This window comes from Streptopelia decaocto (genome assembly GCF_964273445.1).
Source record: "Streptopelia decaocto genome assembly, chromosome: 2".
NCBI classification, from domain to species: Eukaryota; Metazoa; Chordata; class Aves; order Columbiformes; family Columbidae; genus Streptopelia; species Streptopelia decaocto.
Window position 1 is genome coordinate 54,449,014 of NC_138655.1, and position 24,376 is coordinate 54,473,389.

The 24,376-nt window shown below is 39.8% G+C and overlaps 1 protein-coding gene and 1 long non-coding RNA gene across 2 annotated transcripts in view; one reads left to right on the forward strand and one right to left on the reverse strand.

The window, feature by feature from the left end:
- The window catches only part of RAB31 (RAB31, member RAS oncogene family), a 68,713-nt gene extending 59,672 nt beyond the window's left edge, over positions 1-9,041 (forward strand). Inside the window, exons 7-8 of the mRNA XM_082045749.1 lie at positions 4,865-4,945; positions 8,015-9,041. Coding sequence (XP_081901875.1) covers positions 4,865-4,945; positions 8,015-8,196 — 263 coding nt within the window. The 3' untranslated portion in view covers positions 8,197-9,041. The remainder of the gene's footprint in view (positions 1-4,864; positions 4,946-8,014) is intronic.
- Positions 9,042-13,177: 4,136 nt separating this feature from the next.
- Positions 13,178-24,069, reverse strand: LOC309436401. Its single transcript, XR_014183336.1, has 3 exons — positions 23,863-24,069; positions 23,364-23,484; positions 13,178-13,232 (listed from the first exon to the last, which is right to left on the reverse strand). It is a non-coding gene; the product is annotated as an uncharacterized lncRNA (long non-coding RNA).
- Positions 24,070-24,376: the final 307 nt, after the last annotated feature.

Below are 24,376 nucleotides of genomic sequence, written 5' to 3' on the forward strand. Positions count from 1 at the left end.
CCCCAAAAAAGTGAAGTTGTACGTGATTTTCAGGAAGAGAATAGATGGGATAAATGTGCAGAAAGCCACCATGTAGCACTGTGATGTCTTGCCTCTTCTCCGTAGACGAATTGTTGTAGTTGTGTTAGATAGCAGAACTGCGCTTCTTTTGGACTTGGACTTCATCGTTTGGATGTGCCAGCTCAGGTTGATCACATCCCATCCGTTTCCACATTAAACAAGTGTCTGTTCAATGAACTATTGTGTTTGTTCCTTTGTCAGCATAGTAAACAGTTGTGGGTTTTTTTTCCCTATGCTCAGTTTTAAGGCTTTCTCCAACCTTTCAGGCAGTCTTGTCCAGGTCAACAATGAAACTAGTTTCATGTTAAAAAAAAATGAAAACAAAACAAAACCAAAAAATCCCAACTCCAAGCCTGATTTTTCTGAGCTAATGGAAGTTTGTAGCTGGAGCATTGCATTCAAAAAGGAACAAAGAGAGCAGATTTTATTACTGTGGTGATGCATCGTGCTTCCAGCTGCAGCAGAGCAGTCCCCATCTGCCTGCCTTGGAGTTCTGCTTGTATTTTTCTTTCTCCCTTCCCGTTTTGTTTACCTCTTGTCCCACCCTCCTGTTTCCCAATCTCTTTGCCACTGGCACTCTCAGAACCGCAGCTCCCAGAGTGCTGATTAATCTCTTCGCATTAACAAGTTTCAGATTCAATAGCAGGAGTTGGAATGCTACCAGGCATTGGAGAAGAGTCTGGCCTTCATCCTGGGCTGCCTCAGCCCAACTCCAACATGCCAGAAAGGAGGAGATGCAATTTATTTAGTGCTTCCCACCTGTTAACCTGGATGGTTCACTTCAGAGCCATGACAATTTCTGTAACCCTACATTTGAGCAGTCTCTTGTGACACTTGCTATTTTACACGCCATGGTGTGGTGTGTTTACTGGAATGAGATTGTGGAGGACACCAAGACCTCTGTGTGAATGTGTAGAGGTGCATGTTTACAAACAGTTTTGTTGCACAGAATCTGTGAAATATGGTCTAAACATGAGTGAAATGAAGCTAAAATATATAATCAGATATTTAATTGATAGAGGTGCAAGAGAAAAATTTTAAATTGCAGTCAGCAGACTTCGTTCCATAGAAATATCAGCAATGGGAACCACATAGAACTTTTATACTGTCTCAGTAATAGTATATCCCTAAGTTACTCATAGCACCAGTTCAGCTGCAGAGTTCGTAGATAAATGTGTGCACATCCACTTTTCCTGTGTGACTGACTGTTTCATCTGGAATCCTAAGATGTGCGGTTGGTGGTCTTTGGCAAGCTGGTTAGTTGTGTCCTGCTCTGCAAAATGGAGAAAAGACTCTATTTGTGGTCTAGTTTGTCATCTTTTAAGTTAGGCAACAGAAGATTTCAGTCTTTCATGGACCTTTTTAGCTGACTTTATCTTACTAGAGCGGTCATTGGTTTGAAGAGGAATTGTCTTAATCTATTTATTTCTTCAGCACGAGAATTGCTGGACTGGATATGAGGGCACTACTGCTCCTTTCTGACATCAACTGCATAAAATAAATAGCATAAATTAACAATGCTGTAGGTTATCTAATATAGAAGTATTTTTATTGCTCTGGAACAAAGACTATGTATGTCAGTGAGAATTGCTTTTAAAATGAGTATGTACTTTCTACAATTAATTCAATTTATGACCTCTGTTGATCTTGACTCAGTGACAGCTAGATTGAGTGGGTATCTGCAATATTGATGCCATATTTATCAAGAGATGAATGAGAAGATGAGGGGATCATAGTGCTTTTAGACAGCAATAGTGATTGAACTGGTTTAGAAGAGGGTTCAGGCTAAACATGAGGAAGGAATCTTTTACAATGAGGGTGGTAAAATACTGTCCCAGGTTGCCCAGAGAGGTGGTAGATGCCCCATCCCTGGAGACATTCCAGGCCAGGCTGGATGGGGCTCTGAGCAACCTGGTCTAGTTGAAGATGTACCTGCTCATGGCAGGACTAGATAGCTGATCTTTGAAGGTCCCTTCCAACCCACAGGATTCTATGATTTTATGATTCTATGATAAGTGTAGATACAGGTTCGGCATTTCCCTGCTCATCCTTAGTGTTCTGCTGCTGCTTAAACCTTTCTCTGAGAGACCAGCTGTCAAGGAGGCCCAGGGAGAGTCAATTAGGCAGACAGATTTCTGACTATTTTTATCTACTTCCCCTGACCCTTGGTGAAAAAATCACTGTATCTTTTGCTGTGGAGCTGGTTCTCAGGTGTTAAACTGAATTTTATGCTTCAAGAGAGTTACTCCTGTCAGCTGTGCATCAGATGGTAAGAGCTGCTTGGGCAGGGATAAGTCTTTTTGCTAAAACTAAACTGATTAAACTTGATGGTTTAATAAATCTGCTAATTAGAGAAATAATAAGTTAGAGAAAATTCATTTATTACAAAAATCTCAAACTTGAACAACTTTTAGACTGTTTAAAGCTTTATTTCCTTGTATTGAATTCAAGGAGGGGTATGCAAACAGCAGAAAACATGGCTAGTTAACGAAAAACAATACTGAAGTTAAAAGGCCAGAATAACTAATCAAGACAGACTATATCTAGAGATTTTTTTCTCTTTATTTTCATAGTTGTTATCTGTGGGTTTTATTGTTTTGAGAAATGAAATAAATCAAGGTGATTCTTAACATATAGTGTGTCCTCATCTGAACTGGACAAAGTGCTTGCTGACCTTGAAGCCTGCAATGGTTTTGCCCCAAAGATAAGCTTGCTTACTTCTTTGCATACACATCAAGACTACTGTAGAAAACACTTGAAACTCATAAGAAACACAGATTGCAAAACAAGTAGAGGTAACATAGTTGTTTAATGCGGACTTCTAAAATCAAAGTTAAGCTAGTTTGCATGTTAAAGCTCTCCTCTTCCAAACTTGCTGTTACAAGAACCAAATGTTTAGAGAGTATTTGCTTAGCGGAAACCATGTCTGTGGAGTCCAATTTTTTTAGCTATGTTAGGCTCTGAGTCAGATTGACAGGATTTTATTTTAGCTGGGACTGAGTTCAAAGCACTTTGGAAATAGTAGGTACATAAATGTAGAAGTTCTCTCCAGGTCTCTGTAACAACATTACGTTCTTGGAAAGCCTCTCGCAGATAGTACATTCTTCATATTGTCTAGAGTTTTAAGAATTAGTGGATTCTCTTTGTCTGCAAACAAAGCCAACAGAACTAATGCATGTAACAACTGTGTCTGTAACCACTTGTTCTGCTTTTTATTTTACTTTGGAAGGGCATATACAGACATGAAGTCCAAATATAATGTAAGCAGGCTGTGAAGGTGATATTTTAGTGACCCAAGTAGAGTGCAGCAGTGTAATGTCATTGCATACACATGCTTCAGCCCTCAAGATACCTGTTTCTCACTCTGGACCAACTGCAGTATCTTTACCTTAGTAATGCAAGGAATTTTTTCCTCTCTGATTCAGTTGTACAAACACCCATGATTATCTGCTTCAGAAGTCACACTTCTGTTGTGTAACATACCTGTTCAGAACTGACTGACTTAAGAGGGGTGAAATTTTGATGTGCTTGACCAAAGGTAATTTAGGGACAAGTTGTACAGATTAAATTTTCCTGTTTGATTTCACTGAGATTGGATTTTACCTGAATGCTTTTAACACACCCTCCCACAACCACCACCCCCCAAGTAATTCATAGCTTGTAGGACTCTGGCTTCAACATAGGTACATAATTCATAGAACATTTGGCAAGAGAGAGCTGTGAATAAATGCAGCAAAGGACGGGGAATCGAAACTGTAAAATCTACCTGGATTATGATGAGCTGTTCTCTGAAAGTATCATATAAGAAACAAATGTTAAGTATTTTAACTCTTGTTGTTTAACATAGGTAATAGTACAACCAGGAGTCATTAATAGAAAGTAGATACACCTTCAGAAGAAGTTTCCAGCAAATCCACAGGGTAGTGAGAAAGTACTTTACCATGGCTGTTAGCTCTCCAAGATCCTGATGGAGAGATGACTCAATGGGTTTAACAGGAAAGCCAGGCCCACACCAGAGGCAGAGAATAGATCCTGGGAGGATCTTGGGTTTCCATTTATAATTCTCATTATTAAGCACATTGTATGTTGTCCATGAGTAGGAAGGCAGTTAGACAAAAAATGCCCCCAAAGGGCATGCCGGGCAGGGAGTTGGAGCGGTGCCTTCTGCCCCGGGAGAGATCTCTTGCTTTCTTGTGATGGCTGAAATTCTTTCAAATACTTAAAATAATCAGCCCATAAGATGATTAAAAAGTCAGGAGTGTTCGGCGGGGGTGTGCTAAGTAATCAAAGCTGTCAACTGGAAAGACAGGGGCACCGCTCAAAGGACAGAGGGATTCAATGAACAGATTATTTTTTTTTTGGTCAAGTATAGGCAGCATGTGTTTAGTGCTTCATAAAACTCAAGTGTACAAGGACTAAATGTCATGCAGATTTAGGACAGGCAAGATCTTGTTAAATTAGCACCATTCACCTTTAAGTGGAATTAGGAGAAAGCTGAGAATTTTCTCTTTTTTAGATGTAAGGTACTCAGTGAGATAACTGTTGCTTTAAATACATGGATAACAATTTCAGTGTACTTTGTGCATTCTTGGTAGCCATATTTAAAATATTTTTTTTAAATGTGAAAATTTTCTTTCATAAGCAGGATGCAAGGAAAAAGATTCAAGACACACAGGAGACGGTTGTTTTCTGGTTAAGTTTCACAGATGTAATCCTTCTGCAAGCTATATCATCCTAACTTGCATCTGCTTGTGCTGTTACTGCATCAGGAAAATTGAATTCATTGTCTCTTCATGTGTTTCAGGTCGGCAAATCCCACCCTTAGATCCTCATGAAAACGGTAACAATGGAGCAATCAAACTTGGAAAGCAGACTTCACAGACGGGTAGGCGGTGCTGCTGACCCAACTTGATCTTTTTAGATATACTTGAAAAACAGCACCATTTGCTTTTTGATGGAGAAAGGACTTTGTGATCTCAGTGACGTGGCTCCTTATCTTGAAAGCAGTAATTTCAATACTTCCCATGAGCAATAACGCAAGGATCAGAAGCAGAAAGCTTGACTTCAAAGGGATTTTGCAAGACTGAGTTGGAAAATCCTCTCTAATATCCTGTCAAATTTACAGCGTCAAAGTACTCTGATTCTCTGTTTAAGCCAATGACTGTTTTTTTTAATAAAAAGATCTTTTTATATATAGATTTTAGATTTGCTGCAAAAACTTCTTACATTGCAAAGTGGACTTGGCATGTTTTTAGAGTTCTCTCAGTAATAATAGGATGAAAAACAACATAAAACCTGAATTTTGGCTTACAGTTTCTCTGCCATCTTTTTAGCTGGACTCTACTTCTGTATTTTTCTAAATCTGTAGCTTCATCTCACACTTTCAGTAAACATCAGCAAGAAATGGACTGAATTGGCTGAATAGAAAAAAAAAAAAGGATCCAAAGGATGAGTGAGTGCAATTTTTAAAGGCTAGAAGTCAAAATCTGTGTCAGGAGGTGCTGTGTATGTGAAAGAAGGAGTTGTCATGAAGGACCCCATGCAGTTCCCAGCGTGCTTCGGAAAGAAGTGAAGATGCAGCTGCTGTGCTTTGCCTGGATCGCTTCGTTAATTACTGAAATTGTAAAAAGAGCATAAATGCCAGGTTTCCTCCAAATCTGTGCCCCAGGCTATAGTTCTTTCTGCTCAAAGATGCCACTTCCCTGTTTTTTAAATGAGAGTGCCACACTGCCCCACTCCTTTGTGGTCTCACTGCAGCGCTCCGAGAAGTCTTCAAGTTGGAAGAATGATGTTTCTGTACAAAAACAGCTTAAGCGAGCACAGTATAATTTGGGGTTAAGGGCTGGAACCTAATAAAACAAACCGGAGCGTTTCTTTACAAATACAGTTCTGTGAATTTGTGGAGTCGCCTCTTTACCCACCTGGGGATGAGGAATGGAAGACACACTGCATGATACCTTTGAAGCTTGATGCACTGGAAAATACAGTGTAGAAAAAAAATATGCAATAGGTGGTTATAAACTAAAAATAATGTAAAACTGTGTGTGTTCTCCACTTCCATCTTTTATGAATGTGCACGACTGGGGTGATAAAATTTGAATTTTTATTGGAATTCAATTGGGATTCAATTTCATTGGAAATCGGATCTAGGATAAGAATGCAGGCTTCGAAACCAAAGCCCAGCCTGCATTCCACAACATGAATTTATTCTCTTATGAGGAAAATTAAGCCCACTGCACATTTGTTGGGGGACTTAGGAAGAGCAAACAAAAGGGAAAAACAACTTTCTACGATAAATCATGAACAGGCAGGCTAGACCTAGGTTACTGTGTTTATGCGTTAAAACCAGACCTTATTGCTTGGTTGTGAGATCGCTTTGATAAAATAGTGCTAATTCTTAGGGCTTGAAACAGAGCCGGATGAAATCAACAGGAACCTTTCTTTGTCTTCAGAAGGCTTGAAGTAGTTATAGGTGGGAAATGTCCCACTGGATTTTATCTAAGAATCTAAGCTGCATTATTTTTTCACATATAATCCATTTCTCAGATATTTTAGACTCCTTTAAAAGCACGTATATTTGAAAATAGGCCCTTGGATAATACATAGACTCAGACAGCTACCATCAGAAAGGATATTTCGGGTAAACTTTCAGTTGTCACCTGTGCTGATGTATGATCCCCGTCACTGCTTCATTGCAGCAACTGTTTTACAGCTAATCTGGGGTTATTTAAGTGAAAATTCAGCAATCATCATTGTTAATAGTTGGGGAAGGAGATGGGCTCCTTCAGGGAACATTTCACCCCATCATAGTACAAGTGGGTCTGCCAGGGGTGCCTGGCTCCTTCACTTGGCTGTGGAGGGAAATGTCAACCTGGCCTTCAGCACTGAAGAAATACAGAACTTAGCAACATCACAGATCCATATAATTTACAGGATCTATGACTCAATGCTGCAAGAGATCTGGTTCTTCCTAAATGAAACCCGGTAAAAGGTTAGACCAGTTAGCAAGAAAACAAGGCGAGATCAAAACAACTTTTCTAAAGGTGTAATAAATTTTAGTTCAACATATAGTAGTTATGCATAACTGATTTTTAGGCTTTCATAAATCTTTGTGGTATATTTTTTTTAGTGTGGCATCTCAAAACTCATCACACTCTACTAGAGGTGTCTGAAAGCTTTGTAAGGCAATTCTGCAAGTACCTTGTATACTCTAATTTCTGCTAGAACTGGCAACTGATGCTGATCTGGATGGAGTAGATATTGTCTTGAGCAACCAGCTCTCAGAGTTGGCATTGTGCTGTATGTGAATCAGAACAGGTTTATGAGTTATATGTTAAAGTAGTTTAAAATTGGAAGTTGTTACAATGGATCTCTGGCAGATTTTAAGATTCAAATGCGGGCAAAGTAGGCTCAAAGATACTTGTGCATTTGGTGGTCCAAATTTAAATCATCTTATTCTGCTTTTTTAGTCAAGAAAAAGCTTTAAATGAATAAGGATTCTGACTAAGTTCTTGAGATTTGGGTTACGGTGAGCTGCAGCAGGGATCGCTGAGTCACAGGTGAAAAAATAACAGGCCACTGTGCTGTGCAGAGCAGCTCACATTTTCTTCGAAGACAGGGTTCACCTTTGCTGGTGATGTTCCCTCTCTGCTGTCCGTCAAACCTAAAGCGCAGCTTTAATCTGCCCCTTCAAACGGAGGAACAGTTTGTTTTTAAAATTATTATCTTCAAATGTAAAATTCACTATTTCTGCTTCCTGTTGTTGCTTGGAAAGCACTACCATCGTTTATAAACAGCCAGAAGAATGACATACCAAAAAAAACAAACTTGGAGTCAAAAGTTTCAGCAACAACCAGAATTCCTCTTAGTAGTTAACGATGGTTGGTGAAAAGCTGAATTACTGTGCAGGAGCACCTGACTCTGTAGCTGATCTGCTCTAATAATAACGCTGCAGTGCTAGGTTGGTGCAGCTGGTGCTGGATTCATCCGAGACTGGTTTTCTCAAGGGAGCCGTCAGCAGGACTGACACACGGGCTGCAGTGCCGAGGGTGTTTGGTGGAGCTGGTTTGCACCGTAACTCAAGACTGTGACTGCCTGGTTGGGGGTGACTTGCTTTTCTGGCTTGTCATGAACTAGTTTTAAAAAGAAGATTATGAAGGAACTAGTTTTCATATATGCTCTGCATATGTGTGTGTATATAAGTACAGGTTTATGTTGTTTATGCTGACACATAGTGTTTTTTCACTATGTCTGGTTCTGATATACTGCACATTGTATTCTGTAAGTACATTTTTTTTTGTTAATGGTCATTTCACCTTTATGGACTTAAAGTTACGGATCAAAGGTAGCGAGAAGATGGACATACAAATAGGTACAATTGTTGACTTGCCATTCTTATGCATGAAGATGGCATATGGTAGAAAAAGCTTGTTTGCAGACTGAGAAATCTAAAAAAGGCCATTATTCAAGAATTGGGACTCAGAAGTAATAAAGTTACACTCAAAAAAAAATTTTGTTCATGGTACAGAAGGTACATATAAAGTGCTACAGTGTAACAGGGGTTTGTATCAATACCGAGAAGAGTTACCTGTCATCCCTTGTCTTCACTAATCCTTCATGGCACGCAGTCATAAGCGTGACCAGATAGATTATACATGCGAGTACTCTGACTGTAATCAGACCGTTTCAGTACAGTGATGATATATTTTACTATCCTATCCTTAATTATTTAAACCAGAGTCAGTAATAAATTGTACATTTAAAATCACCTGCTAAGTACTCTGTTTTGTTTATATAAGGGCTTTGACTGGGCTGGACCCACTCGCTTCATGTATGGGATGCTGCAATCTGTTCACATTTTACCTTCTGTTTTACGTATTAATTGTATCATACCTAATAATATTTTTTGCCCTAAAATGTAGTTTTTGTGTTTTATTGAACCTACCATGATTAACGCTAATAAATGTTTTAAATACCTCTGATTTGGGGATGTCTCTGATTTAAATAAAGCAGAACAAAATAGGTCATATTGTTCACATCATTTGGTCTTGAAAAAGGGCTGTCTGCAGTCTGTGGATTGCTTACCTGGGATTTAAACGTTGCTTGGCCCATGTGTGGCTGCCTTTAGCAGAAACCGAATGCATTCCTAGGGGATCCTGCAGTGCGGGTGAATTTTCAAAAAAAACAGAAAAGGATTATCTGAAAACCCCTTCGCTAAGTTACTTGATTTATCCATTAGAAGAGTGGCCAGGATCAGCCTGGAAATTCAGAATAGTAGCTGTCAGTAGAAAGTGAGCTTACAGTTACCATTTGCTTTGAATAGCAACCATGACTACTATGGCTCATAAGACACTTTCTCTTTTGTATGTTTTTGGGTTTTTTTGGTGGTACCTTTAAGTTTTTTTCTTACTTTATGTCCCTTGAACTTGTCTTTAGGAGTTAAGAATTAACACTCCCTTACGAAGCATGCAGTATTTCATGCCTATTAGTTGTATTGTTTCAAGAGGTCTTTAAACTCACCAGAAGTTTTTTGCTCTGTCTGGTTCATGTATTCAGAGTTGTTACCACAACTATGAAGACTAGGAATAAAGGATTGGGGTTTTTTTTTAAGGAAAAACAGGTTTTGGAGTAAGGCTTTTCTAACTACCATGATAAATTCAATACACAGCACTACCCAAGAAGCACAGTAACTCAACAGCACAGAACACCATTTCTCTATGTAAGTAGAAACGAGTATTTCAAAGGGGGTTACACAGGTTGTGAGTTTAGTTACTGCTTCAAGAGACCTGGCAGGATCTGCTCCCTGCTTTACAGCATTCATAATCACGTTGAAGAAATTATGTATCTTATCTCCAGCTATGTGTAAATAAAAATGAACTCAAGTACATAACTGTAAACTGTAAAATGTGATGTACTTAATTCAAGGAAAGCCTAAGTGAGACCCACTTAACTATTACCAGTGTGTTGGAAAATCAGAAGTGAGCGCTATTTTTCCTTTCAATGTGGAAAGAGAGCTGTGCCACTTGATGGATCAATCCTGGCATTGTCAATGAGGTGTTTTACATGGCTTAGAAGCATGTTCTTGTAGTGCTTCAGGTTAGTTTAGAGTTGAATTTAGCAAAGAGGGGGGAGCTTTACAATTAGCCTGAAGATAAACCTCTTCTGCTTTCCTTTTGAAGACTGAAGCTTGTGTCTCGTGGTACTTAAAAGTATTTGACATTTCAGCCTTCAAAATCTTCACGACAGCGGCTTCAGTCTTTCTGCAAAGAGCATCGCAGGACACCCTGCTGTGATCTGAGCACTGTTCTGAAATCAGGACAGCAAGGCTGATGAAGCAGTCTGTGTGTCTACTTCATACCTCCACCCCCTCACCCAATCTGTAAAAGTGTTTAGGCTACTATCAGGTTTGTGAAATGCCTCCTTTCCTTGAAAGAACACAGTAAGCCGCATGATTTTTTTTTTTTTTCCTCCTCTTCAACGTTGTTTCACACAAGGCTACAGGGGAATTTTAAAAGTGTTAAAACAGTTATGGGAGGATAGAGCAGCTAAAAGTATTTGTACAAATGCCTCTGTTAATTGGTGCCAGTTAGTCCCTAAGGACTCAGTATCAACGATACGATGCATTCGTGTGTGCTGGGATTCTTGACCATTAAGAAGATCTGCTTTTGATGACATCCATATTTTAACAGCTGGACCAGCACTAATTACATTGCTTGATACAAATGCTCTCTCACTGTCCAAAAGTAACACTCTTCAGTAGAAACTGTGAAATCAATGGTTGGCAGCATTTAGCAGGTTAAGATGAGAAGGAATAAGTAATAGCATAGTGTAACATAATGCAGCCTTTTTCATGTCTGAGAAATCGATTTCAGATGGATTTCTTCATTCTTGATTAAGCTCTTATTGCAAAATATCTGCAAAATTCTTACACTTCTGGTACTACCAAGTGGGTCTTGATGCAGATATGTTTGCATTATCACTTATCACTGCTGTGTATTTTGTAGGAATAGGAGGGCAGGCTCATGATACCAGCATTAATAACCACTGTGTTTTCAATACATATGGTGTAGAAGTATTACTGGAATTGTTTTCTAACATAGCTGTTGTGCAAACTTGAAGGTAGAACACTGGCAGAACTTGAAGTGTAAGAGACCTGTACTAACTTGCATTTAGTGTCACACCAATGAACAAGTTTTTAATAAGATGTCATTAATCAATGCAGGAAAGTATACCACTATGGTGGAAAAGACTTGTGAGGCTTCTGGTTAGATAGTAAACATATACCAGCTTCAGAAGGATTTATTTTTTTCTCACTACTAAATCACTCCAGCCAGAAATCATTTTTATCCCTAAGACTCCCTGAAGTATTAAAAAAAAAAAAAAAAGGTGCAAGCTTTCTTTGAAAAGCTCTGACCTTGCTTTCTCAAAACCTCCCTGACAACCCAAGCTTTATCTTTCTCATCATCTGTCAAAAGTTGAGACACGCCTTATTTATGATGAAACACTCAACCTTTCCGATTGCCACACTCCCATAGTTTCAGAAAACAAAAATGCATTTCCCCTGAAGTCCATTTAATTCACATTTATTTTACCCAGCCGGTGCCATTCCTGCTCCCTCCACAACAGTAAAATACATGTGTAAATAAGAAGATAAACAACTGAATCCCTGTTTCCCTACAGCACATAGAGTACTCTGGGGAAGCGATCTGTTGCGGACAAAGAGAGAGACAAACCCAGGGCTTCTGATTACCTGTTGAAAAGTACCAATCAATAAGGAAGGTGGCTTACATATCTAAGAGATGCCCTTGAGTAAAATGAACATCATGCTCCTTCCTCTTTTTCAATATAATATGATGTGGGAGGCAAGGAATACAGAGCACTGGAACAGGCTGCCCAGGGAAGTGGTGGAGTCTCCTTCTCTGGAGACATTCAAAACCCGCCTGGACATGTTCCTGTGCGACCTCACCTAGGTGTTCCTGCTCCAGCAGGGGGATTGGACTAGATGATCTTTTGAGGTCCCTTCCAATCCCAAACATACTGTGGTACTGTGATACTGTGAATACCATTGCTGTTACTGACTAAATAAATTAATAAATGAATAAGAGGATAGTAACAGTTTCTCTTTGCTTGTTTAATGGGGTTGAAATGTAGGTTAAGCACCTTATGAAAGAAAACCCTGCTTCTTGTCATCTTCAAAGAATCTGGCTGCTTTGCTGATAAATACGTGTCAAGAGTTTTCACAGAGCTTTTGCAAGAAAGTGCAATGGATGCAACCTGGAGTACAGAGTACATTTCAAAATCCCTTTCCAATATTCTGCAAAAAATCAAATCATCAGCAAACCTAGAATCACTACCAACATTTAAGTTCATGTCTGTGTTTATCACTTACCATGTGAGACAATTTTGCACTGTAGATATTTACCAAAAAAAGCATAAAATGTGTATTAAGAATCTAATGAGAGTCCTCAGAAAGAAGAACATTCAAAATAAAGACTTAAAATTTTCTGTGCTCTTTCTCGAGACAGTCAGGAACCCAAATGAGAATGAAATGTCTTTCCTGGCACCATTCCCTTTAGAGATACTATTTGTCCTCTGAGTTTTACCATACTCTGTAGGTCATTCCTGGTTCTCAGGAAAAATTTGCTTTCAAGGTGGCAACCTGAACCGCCTGCTGGCACCGAACCAGCGCTCCTCCGGAATGGTTCTCCCCATGGTCACAGTAAGGAGGGACAGAAGTCTCATTAGCAGCTGGCATTTCTAAGAGAGGTGACTCAGCTTCCTGGTAGTTTTGAGTACAAAGGAGACTTTTGAGATATGCTGGAAATATGAACTTGTAATGACCTAGGAAAGGGTTTTCTACAGAGAAACTTGTTTCCTTGTGAAAGAGATACCAGAAAAGGAAACACTATTTAAAAAAAAAAAAAAAATTCACCACAGTCTTTTTAAAATTTTTTAAAATAGTTTTAGGAGGTGAAATTGCTGGAGAGGAAATAGGTTTCTTGAAATGGCAACAAAGCCATAATGTCATGTTGATTACAAAATTCTGAAGTGGGAAAATAATTTTCAGAACTGAAAAGAAGGTGCAGACAACATGCTCATGTCCTACCCTGAATACACTCTTTGTGGTGGGTCACAGCCCCATCAATGTGACAGAAAAGGAACAAAAGTGATGTCTGAAATAGAAAATTGGGATTAGAGGTGAAAAGGATATCACATTATAAATTGTCAAATGGTGCATATACATGGTACAGCTGTCTTTACACCATCATTACATGAGAGACGTAGCTAATAAATAAGCATAAACAAATACAAGATTAAGAGTGCATCAGGTGGCTAGACTCCACCTATAAAAAATGATACCATATCTTTACCTGTGGGTATGCCTGGATTTACATAGTACAAAGTACACTGAATAAAAGATGATACCTGTTTGTGCGGTCTTTGACACACCGGTTACTGAGTTGGAGCCCTGGAAAAAGGGCTTTGGCTAACGCATTCCACTGCACTTACGCAGCCACCCTGCCTACCTAGTTTAGCTTTTCATGAAGCTTGATTCTGGATGAATGATGTCTTGGAATGAGTAGTTCTGCACAAAAAAGGCAAAGTGTTCCAGAGAAGTCTATGGAAGAAAGGATGGGGTGGTGATAAATGTATGCAAGTAGATTTGCATTGACAGATTCAACCACAGCATGTAGTAGGTACTTAAGTACTTGCTGCTGGGAGTATAAAGGCTTTACAATAACACAACATCCATCACTGAAAGATAAAATGGAGGGAATTTTATTTTATTTTACCCAGGAGGAAACTAATGACTTAGAAAATCCACAAGACGTGAGTCGTCGAGTCATCAATGTCAGCAGGCATGTCTTTCAGACACCTTGCCTCATCTCACTGTGAATCACACACCAGTGAAAGATGCATACCATGGCAGAAAAATTGCTCCCTTCCTTGTATGATACACACAGTTTAAAAAATTACAGGGCCTGAAGCAACTCCCAGATTAGAAAGAGAGCCTCTGTCTGAGAAGACTGTTTCACATCACATCAGTGACAGGGAGGTGAGGATGTCTGGGAGCTACGGGTTTCAAAGATCTAGGAAAGTGGTTACTTAGCTGTCTGGCAAGATGACTCGACTCATGTCTCCGGTAGTGCAGGAGAGCCTGAAGTTATTGAGGCTGTCTTCAGACAGGCTTGCTTTCGAAGAAAGACAGCTTGCTTTTTTTTTTTTTTTTTTGTGAAATGGTGCCAGAATTCCCATGACAGGTCCCCATTCCCCCAGATATTTGAGGGAAGATGTGATCCCTGCCATTTTCAATCAGCATTGGAAATTTTCCTTCCATTTAGTGAGAGCTCAAAGCCATAACAAAATCCTGGATGTTAGATAATTCCAATGTATATTTTAAGCTAGGCAGCCAGAGGCAGGAAATTAGAGTTCAGGAACTTGTGATTTTCTTTTGGTGTCTTCAGATCATGCTGGATATAGAATCATAGAACCATTTCAGTTGGAAGAGACCCTCAGGATCATCGAGTCCAACCATAACCTAACCTAACTGTGGCACTAAACCATGTGTAAGCAAGCCATGTTTCAAGCTAGGGGGCCTATCTGATTTTATATACAATCATGTCTTAAAAGGTGTGTGATGAGGTGATGGAAAAATTCTCTATCAATTTTTGCAGTCATCTGCAATTTTAAATAGAATTACTACTATAATGTCACAGTTGTAATTTCCCTGTAACTTTTGTAATTGAAGCTGGTCTATGGAGAGTGAGATTTTGACTGATTATGAGTATAAATTGTTACTCTTCTGTCAAAAGGGTAAATGCTTCCAATTCATGTATCCATCCTCTCTTCAACTGCCATCCTTCTAGGAAGCCACTGAATAAGAGCAATTTTGAGTCAGGGCTTTGAGGCCTTGAGGCCTGAGGTTGCTTTGGCATATGTTGAATTACCACATTGTCAGGCCTCCATGACAATTTTATCACTTCCATCAGAACAGCCCGCTCTATTGCCTCATACAAGAGTAGGCTTCCTGGGTGGTTTTGTGCATATTTAAGTTTTCCTGTGAGACAACTGCAAATGTATTTCCTTATGATGTCATCTGGTATCTGATGATGGCACAATGAAGGAAAGTGTTGTGTTTTATTAGCTACTCAACCCACATGAAGGCAACAAAGATGGTGAAAACTGAAAATGTGCAAAAGTGTTTAATCTCGAGTAAACTCTACTGTCTAGTTCCTAGGAAACTAGTCAGATAATTGATAGATGTTGTTCTGGTCATCTCATCAAGCGAGTTATTTCTGCTTGTGTTTAATAATGATTGCATCCATGTTATCCAGCCTGAAGCAATCAGAACTCGGGTCAGTCCTAATGTGGCCAGAAGCCTTCCCATCCTGTCCAGTCTTTTATAATGAGTTGTTACTGAAATGTGTTCAAATTGAGTCACTGGCCCAACTGAGTAGTTCAGAAATCTCTATCCAGTTCATTCTCTTCTTAAGGAAACATAAGATTAAAACGTCATTTAACTTTTCAGTAACTATAAATAATTGCGAAGAAATATCACGTGTCATGTCACTGGAATACACAAGCTTTCCCAAATGCATGACATTTTTAAAGCAAGACCCTAATTCTCAGATTTAAAATGTGACTTAGTAAAAACATAATGATGCAGTTCCTTGGTTTGTTGTCCTTCAAAGCTATCCAGATCAAGCCTCCTAGAATTTGCTGAAGATTACGTGCCATGCTTTGAATCTCAAATTAGAATGTGAAAATTTCCTAAAAAGTGATCTTTTCAGCTTAGCCATCCCTGAGATTGAACAAACAGTATTTTAACTTGGTTAGAAGTTCTGTTACTGATGCATAAACCAAAATCCAGCTCAGCTATTTCTGAATAGCTAACAAGAGCAAAAGCCAATTATTTGTTTTTTTGCCTTTGATGTGAGTGAAAATGAATTCACCTTGGGTCTAGTTGCTGGATAAGAAAGCACAATTTTACCAAGCTACTTCGAAAAGCTGGATTTCTTCTGTTATAATAATGAAGTGATATGAAGTACCTTCACTGTATGTGTGAGAGAACGTTCATCAATGAAAGCAAAACACATTTAAATCTTCAGGGTTGAATGCTCCCAAGAGTATGACAAAAATTGATGGAGAAGCTCTTGGAGTCATTCATATTCATTCTGAACAAATACTGGTGCACAGGGGAAATTTCAGATGACTGATAAGAAGTGAACAAGGCATATTGTAAAGAATAAATGTGATGGGTTTGGATAATTACAAGCATTACATAGACCCTGGGCAAAGTATTACTAAAGACAAACAGAACAAACAGAAATTAATTCATAGGTAGTAACTTATGTAATGTTTATCAATGCATTCAAGCAATGAGATGTGACTCGTATTGATTTAATATACATGGATTACTGTAAGTCATTTGGTGTAGCACTGCATGACAATCTGGTAAAAAAAGCCTCAGTACTATACAAAATCAGTTTTACCTGTATCAAATGCTTTGCGAACCAATTAGCAGCTAGATCAGTATATTTCTACTCTCTCCCAATTGGTTATTTAACAGCTTCAAAGGTGCTCATGCAGTTCAACGTCTTTATCAGTGATCTGGAAGAAAACACATCTCTTTGCTGATAACTTTGCAATTGACACCAAAATTGCTGGGAAGGCAAAAATGAAAGTAATAAAGTGACATACGGGTATTTAACATGGTGCTTCAGATCTTAAGACAGTATTTAAAAATAGGAGGAGCCTCAATGTGGAAGAGATACTGTCCCCTGTCTGTGTATGGTGGGACCCCCTGAAGTCCCTGGTTCTGGCCCAGGGAGGGAGAGTGGTGGATGAATAGAAGCTACTCTCTGATCCACTATAGATTCCCGTTTTCTTAATTTCTATTATTTGCCTTACTTGGGGAGGGAAAAAAATGCCAGGAATAGCCAGGCACAGGAAAAAAACCCCACCACATTCAAGGTTTGTAGTGGCTGACTCTTGTATTCTATCAAATTGCTACTAATGTCTATTAAATTGGTTTTTCTCATGCTAGGGACAAAGGAAGAAAAAATACACCTGCCTCATTTGAAGGTGAAAGGAGAAGAAGCTTGCTGCCCTGTCTGTCTGCTAGCCAGCCAGAAGACAGGGGCAGGAACAAAGTGGATTAGGAGAGAAGGAAGCGGAAAAAGCACACAAACAAACAAAACCAACGGCAAAATAGGACAGAAGTAGTTTTGGGGTGATGGAGCGGGAGCAAAAGGGTCTCAATGCACTATGGCGTGTTTCCCTCTGAAAAACAGAAGTGAAGTGAGGCAACCTGTGGAATTAAAAATAGTGATTGCACTGTTAAAGTCTATATTAAAAGGCATGTTCACACTATTTTTACAAGCGTTTAACTTTATGAATTTAACAGTAAAACATCTATTTATGTATTTATCTGCAACAGGTAGGTAGGCACAGGAACAAAGCAGTGGGTGATTTGGGACAGTCTCCTAACCTTCCTTTGGTGCTGGGGGAGGAAAATGGTGAATATTGACAGTTGTAGGTAGAGAGCAGAGCGCATGGTTGCAGTGCCCACAGTGTAGGTAGGACCTGCTGAAGGGTAGAAGGGTTGTTCACAGGGAAGGGGAGCAACAGGGAATTGTGCACAGCACAACAGATCACTGGCCGACGGGCGCACATGGGTTGGGAGTGCAGAGGTCCCACATGAGGTAATCCAGGGCAGAGCATCTTCTGCTATATGAGGCTTTCCGCAGGCCTTTTCACCCTTTGCAACTTCAGAAATGCTGTTGGGTGTTCCAGCTTTGCCTCTGCAAAGTGCTCGTACCTGTTTTAAGGTGACCCACCAAAGTACCAGAAAAAAGTCTGAAAGGCATGTCCCTGGTTTTGCACAGTGTATCAGTTGCATATTGCAATCTAACAGGTTCACATGCGTATCATTTGTACAATTAAGCTATAAATAATTCAGTATTTGGCAGTCGAAGATTCCATCAATAATATTATGCAGATTTTTTTGTTTTTTCTTTCCCGAATGCCAAGTAAATAAATATTTCATAAACAATCTCTCAGGTAGAGTGTTCAAGCTTGTGTGCAGAAGCAGAACACCTCTGCAACAAACAAAATGGAGTGGGGAGATGATTCTAGAAACCTTCTGTCTTTACTCCTAGAGGTAATGAACTAATCAGAGCAAAGAGATTTCATGTGTGTATTAGCTCCATATTAGTAACCTGAGCCTCCTGCATCTGTTAGAGAAGCATTTTGTGCATGTGCTTGTTTCCTGACACAAGACAAGGGTAACAGAGAATTTTCCAGGAGATGCACACAACCCACCAGAGCAGAGCGTCTGCGGGTGCCCATGGGAGCTGTGATTTTTGTGAATCTGCAAACTCTTAATTTTCTGCATGTTAGTGTTCCTCTGGATCACATAAACCTGTGCAATTGCAAAGAAAGAGCTGTAGCTGGCATAAGTGGTTGTGATTTAATTCATCATTCAGAGTGGAGGAAGATCCTCATATTATTTCGTAACAGACTACAGGGGAATGGATCTTTCCTCATCAGTCACTACGCAACTGATTGAATCCACTGACGGTTTGAATTGCATTTGCTCTGTCCATTTTCAGACTCTTAGTTAATTTGATCTTTCAGCAGAGACAAACATTTCATTCTAATGTTCATGATACGTATTTATTTTTAGAGTGTTGTTAACGTAGTTTTTGCTGTCTCTTTCTGTCTGGCCCTACTTAATTGATGAAAAAAATAGCTGTCTAAAATGTTCTTGAGAAAAGTTGCTAATTTTTCCCCAGAGATCTCCTCCTTGTGTTTGTCTTCAGTCAATTCTACTCAATTTTGTAAGAAAAATCTAGCACTGCTTCTTCAGCGTGTGTTTACTTTCTCTTGTAACCATTGCAAACTAATGTATCCTGGGAAAAGGAGTTGGATTCTTCTCATTCGCAAATACCATTAACAGAATTATGGACCAAATTCCATTCACAGCTCCAAATTACACACTCAATTAGGGCCTGATCCAATGCTTATTAAAGTCACTGGAAAAAATCTCCCTGAGTTTAATGGACTTTAGCTCAGCCTGTGGGGAATGGACATTTCCACTGCGGATGATCAGTTTAATCTTCGAGCATGCTGGAATTTACACAATGATAGACTCATAGGGCTGGAAAAGACTGCAGAGGTCACATCTCAAGGCAGGATGAGCTAAATTTATATCTCCCAACAGATGTCTAACCTGTTCTTAAAGGGCAGTGACTGGGACTCCATGGATTGCGCTTCCAGGCAATCTTTTTCTTTAATTATCCTTATTCTTAAAAAGTTCTTCATATCTGCTCTAAATCAGTTCCTGCTCCGGTCTATGCCCATTACTTCCTTCCCTGTCCAAATTAAGCGAGAACAGACTATTTTCTTTCTCTTTGCTATAGTTTTTAATGTATTTGAAGACTATTACCGAACACATGAATCAATCTTGTCTTCCTTAGGCTAAACAACCTCAGTTCTTCAATCTGTTCCATGTTTCAGTCTACTTGTTTCCTGGAACCCCTTCAATTATCCCACATCTTTCCTGAAGGTTCATGCCCAAAACTGGACACGGCACTTCAGTGTACGTCTCGATCAGCGCTTAGTAGAGGCAAAGCACTTCATGTCTCATGCATCATCTCTGTACAGTGCTTGTCTTTCACACATCCATGTGACATTATTTGCTTTTATTTACCTTGTGACCCATTAGAACTGAACCAAAGCATAATGTGAAAATATAATTTGAGGGCTTCCTGGGACTGCTCAGGAGATGCTGAGGGCAGAATTAGCATTGCAGAGCTGCTATGTGTATTAAGAGAACAAATTAAGGTGAAATTTGAATACCAGTTGCTGGATAAGTTCTCCAAACCAACATTGAGAAAGATCACTATGTTGTTTTTAAGAATATCAGATTGGAAAAGTGATGCAATGACCACAGGGCACCATCACGTTGCTTCTGCAGAATTACTTCTCAGGTTGAGACTATTTTTTAAGATAGTTTTTCTCTTCCGGAGCTGAGTTTCAACTACATACTTATGTTTGTATACGCACCTATGCGTATTTCATTTTCGGCTACTAAGTGTCTGTGCATTTTTAGAAATGCAACACCAGCAAACGAGAACCAACACACACACACACACACTATATTTTGTGTATTGAATTTTCTCATTACATCCCTCATGAATGTATAATACATGAATTGTAAGAACCAATTCCTGAAAACAGTATTCAAAATTCCATTTCCTTAATAACTTTTTTCTTTATCAAAGTACTAATGGCTTTTAGCACACTTGAAATTGGCTCAGGAATCATTCAGTCCTTTAAATGCCACCTTAAATCACAAAGACAAGATACAATTTTTGTCTTGTTCCTCCGTAAGTTAATGATCTAGGGAACTTTTGTGTTCCGCAGAACAGAATCGGGTCCAAAATATGGAAAGTACATCAAATTCTAAGCTATAGCTATTTATGAGAATGTCATTATGTGTTATTGGCTTCTCTCTACTTGAATATTCAACACGCATTCTATGTTTTTATAATAATGTCACTAGGTAAAGAAATACACTCTAGTTGAACAAACTTTAAGATGTACTGTTCCACTCTGTGGCAACATTTGAATAATGCTAAAAATCATCAATAATAGAGTGAACTGCAATTTTACCTTTGATGTACAATACAAGTGGGCCTAAAATTATACATGGAAGTCATTATCAGTCAAGTAAATGATGACTAGAGCCTGCTGTATGAAGAGTTTTGTAGTTCAGAAAAGAAGCTGCAGGCCAGGTATTTCCTTAAAGAGAAACTAAAACATACTCTTACCTTTATAACTTTGCATTTTGCAATATTCACTGACTTAGCAGTGCAGGATGCATGAGATACTTCACTGAGTGAGATCTAGAATTTTCCCGTTAACACAACAAGTAATGTGACACTTGGTTGCTTTTCCTGGCAGCCTTAATAATGCCAAGAAATCACAAGAAATGTTGTGATATTGTTTTATTGCAAGACATTTTCAAGTTCCGAACTGGTGGGACTGAATAAACTACTTGTGTAATAAACAATGGAAAACACTGTTACAAAACTGAATCTACCCTGCTACTTCTCAGGTATAGAGAGAGCTTATTTAATATTTAATAGCAAACAGTTTTGAAAAACATCATCTCCAAACTGAGATATTCACAGTGTGAAAAAAAATAAGATCTGCGAACACACAGCACAAGTGTTGACCTCAGATTAAGCAAATGTTATCCTTTGGCAAGCAGTGATTAATATACTAAAGACGCTTCTGGAATGGCACCACGATCTCATCAAAATCAGTGACAGGAGCTCTATTAACTGCAATAGATCCAAGATTTCATTCCTGAACTATGCAATGAAGTGTTAAAATTAAATAGAGCAGATGTTGGGGAAGGTTGCCAGATATTGCTGATCAACAGCACAGGTGTTGTTTAATATAAAAAAATTACATCCGTCTGGATGAAATAAAAGCATTAGATCAGAAATGATACTAAACACAACAAAACAGATTAATGCATTATTAAGGTTCTCAATGTGTTCAGTCATCAGCAACAACTACGCTAACAACACATGTTCATACACAATTACTATTAATCCACACACTCAATATTTATGTATTTTTTAATGTAATACTAACTTTGCCATTGCTATAACACAAAACGAGTAGATTGAAGCTGGACAGGCAAGCCCTGAGCTGGGCTGCCCTGGGAGGCTATGAAATCTCTGTCCTCAGAGGTTTTAATGACCCCACAGGACAAAGCCCTGAGTGACCTGGCCTGAATTCAGCTTTGACCCTACTTTGAGCTGGAAACTGAACTATAGCTCCATTGGAGTCCCCTCCAGCCTCAGCGATGCTGTGATGCTCCCTCTGAGAGCCACAGCGTACTTGAGGCTGTGCCCTGTGTTCATTCACTGCCTCTCCATATGCCGGTGATAAGGATTAACCCAGTCCTCCCTCAACCTGCACATATCCCCTGACGTCAGGTGTTATCTATTACGCAGGCATGTCTAATGAGTTTGCACTGAAAGCCATGCATACAAAAATGCTGTCATACTAAGGAAAGATCTTAAGTTCTGGTTCTCCTCAGATTTTCCCATGTGAGAGATGTACAAAAGAATTAGAAAACAGAGGTATTTCTGTCTTCTAAATCTGCATAGAGGAAGCTTAGTTTGAATTTGTACTCTTGTTATTTTTTAAGCCCACTAAAAGGAGAAAAGACAGAACCTTTTGTGGCATTTAGAATTTTGCAACAGTTCCCCATGTCTTGATTATTTGCAAGCTGAGACCCAGAAGTTCTTCTGGTACATAATGACCAGGTAATTCTGGAGCTGAATTACCATTTCTAAGAAACGTACACTGTGGCTTAATCTCTGGTGGATTCTTGAACAGAAACAGAGAATGACTAAAGTAAACTGAATGTCTATGTTAACAAAAGAAGAAAAAAAATACCAGGACAGAAAAAAAGCCCTCTGTCTTCCAGTTTATCTTCCACATCCCAAAGGTACAAACGTATAAACAAAGCAGAACAGTGGTTTTGCTAACAAAGCCCAGCAGAACACCAGACGATAACTTTAAATATTACACTGCAAATAAAGGATGTAATTTAAGGTGCTGTTTTATGTGCATCATAAAATAAGTCTGTAGCAGGAAAACTGCAGCCAAAGATGCAGAGCTCTAGCGACATTTTTACATATATGCCACATATATTGCCACCTATTGAAGCCAATTCCAATCAGGTAAAACTGCTCTGAAGTACTTTTCTACAGCACTTCTCACTTATTTCTTCTTCAGTCAGTGAGAGTATTAAAAGTCACATGGGTATTTGCTGTTGGCAAAAGAAGCAAGGAAAGAAGTTCTAACATAGGCAGGTGTGACAGTTGCAGCCCTGGAGGACAGACAGGCAGCTGAAATAGAGGGTGAAGGCTCTGCTGGAGTCAAGACAGAGCCTTAATCAGAGGGTCTCACCTGCAGAATGGCATCAAACCCCTTCCTTTGTGGTTGGGGCTCATGCAGAGGTATTCGCCAAAGAAATTATGTGAATCACAAGTCTTATGATGGTGAGCTGATTTTGAAGGTAAAGCATTTAAGAAATTTCAATTTATTTACTATCAGGATATATTTTTCAAATGGGTTATTATGATCCTATACTTGTTCTTAGCATACCTACACCAGATTGCAAGAAAGGAAAATCAGATGTATTAATCCTTCTGACTTTAATTCCATCACCTGCACTCCAACCTTGTATGAATATAAACTTAATTAAATACCTTAAGACATGTTCTTCAGTTGTAGATTTAAGACACAGGAATCACGAAGGTTCAGGTGGATACAGCTATTTGTTTTTTCTTGCTTGTCACTGGTGTATTCAAATATCCCAAGATGCACCATCTGCTTGAAAGTGTAGTATTAATGGTAAGGCCCACCATGAAAACACTGTGTCTGACAAAAAGTGCAAGTGAGAAGGATGGCAAATACTCCGTGTTCCTGTGTACTAATAAATAATGGCTCTTATTTCTCATTCAGGTTTTGCAAGAGCTCAGTCTCTCTCAATACTGACTCCCTATTAATACTCCTAAGCCTTCACCTAAGAACAACTTTTCTACTCAAAGAGAATTTTTGACTGTTTTTCAGGCCTGTTTGAGAGCTGGGCCCACCCACCTTGGTGCTCAGGTGCTGCCTGGCAGAGCTGCCTTTAGGCTGGGCCGCAGCACTCCTGATGCGAGTACCTCAGCAGCTAGAAGCTGGCTCCAGCGCCTCAAGCCTCACCTGTGAGCAGCCCAGGCACAAACCGGGGCCCTCAGCAGCCATGGAGAGTTTGGGAGTGTTTACCCAGTTTGTCCTTCCGTGCCCCTCTCTCAACTCCTTCTATGAGGCACCCAGGCTCGCCCTCTCTTCTCCAGCCTCAGGGGAAGGGTCGGCTAAGCCACTCCTGGGCCGAGAGGACCACCCTTTCCGACAGCCTCACGGAGAGAGAACCCACCCCGGCTGCCTGCGCCCCCTCAGTGTCCCACCAAGACTACAACTCCCAGCACACCCCGCGCCCGACCCCAGCGGCGTTGCAACGGCCCAAAGCGCCGAGCCAGTGGCTCCCTCACTCTCCCGCTGATCCTCGGCGCACGCCTGCTGCCTGAGCTCTGTGTGTGTGTTTCAGGGGTGTCCCTTCTTCCCGCTCCCCTCCGGCGGCTCCAGCGGGGGGTGCCTGCGAGGGCCGGGCCGCTGGGCCTCGCTCCAACCGGCGACGCGGGAGGCGGGCAGCCGCTGGGCGCGAGCTGTGCGCCGG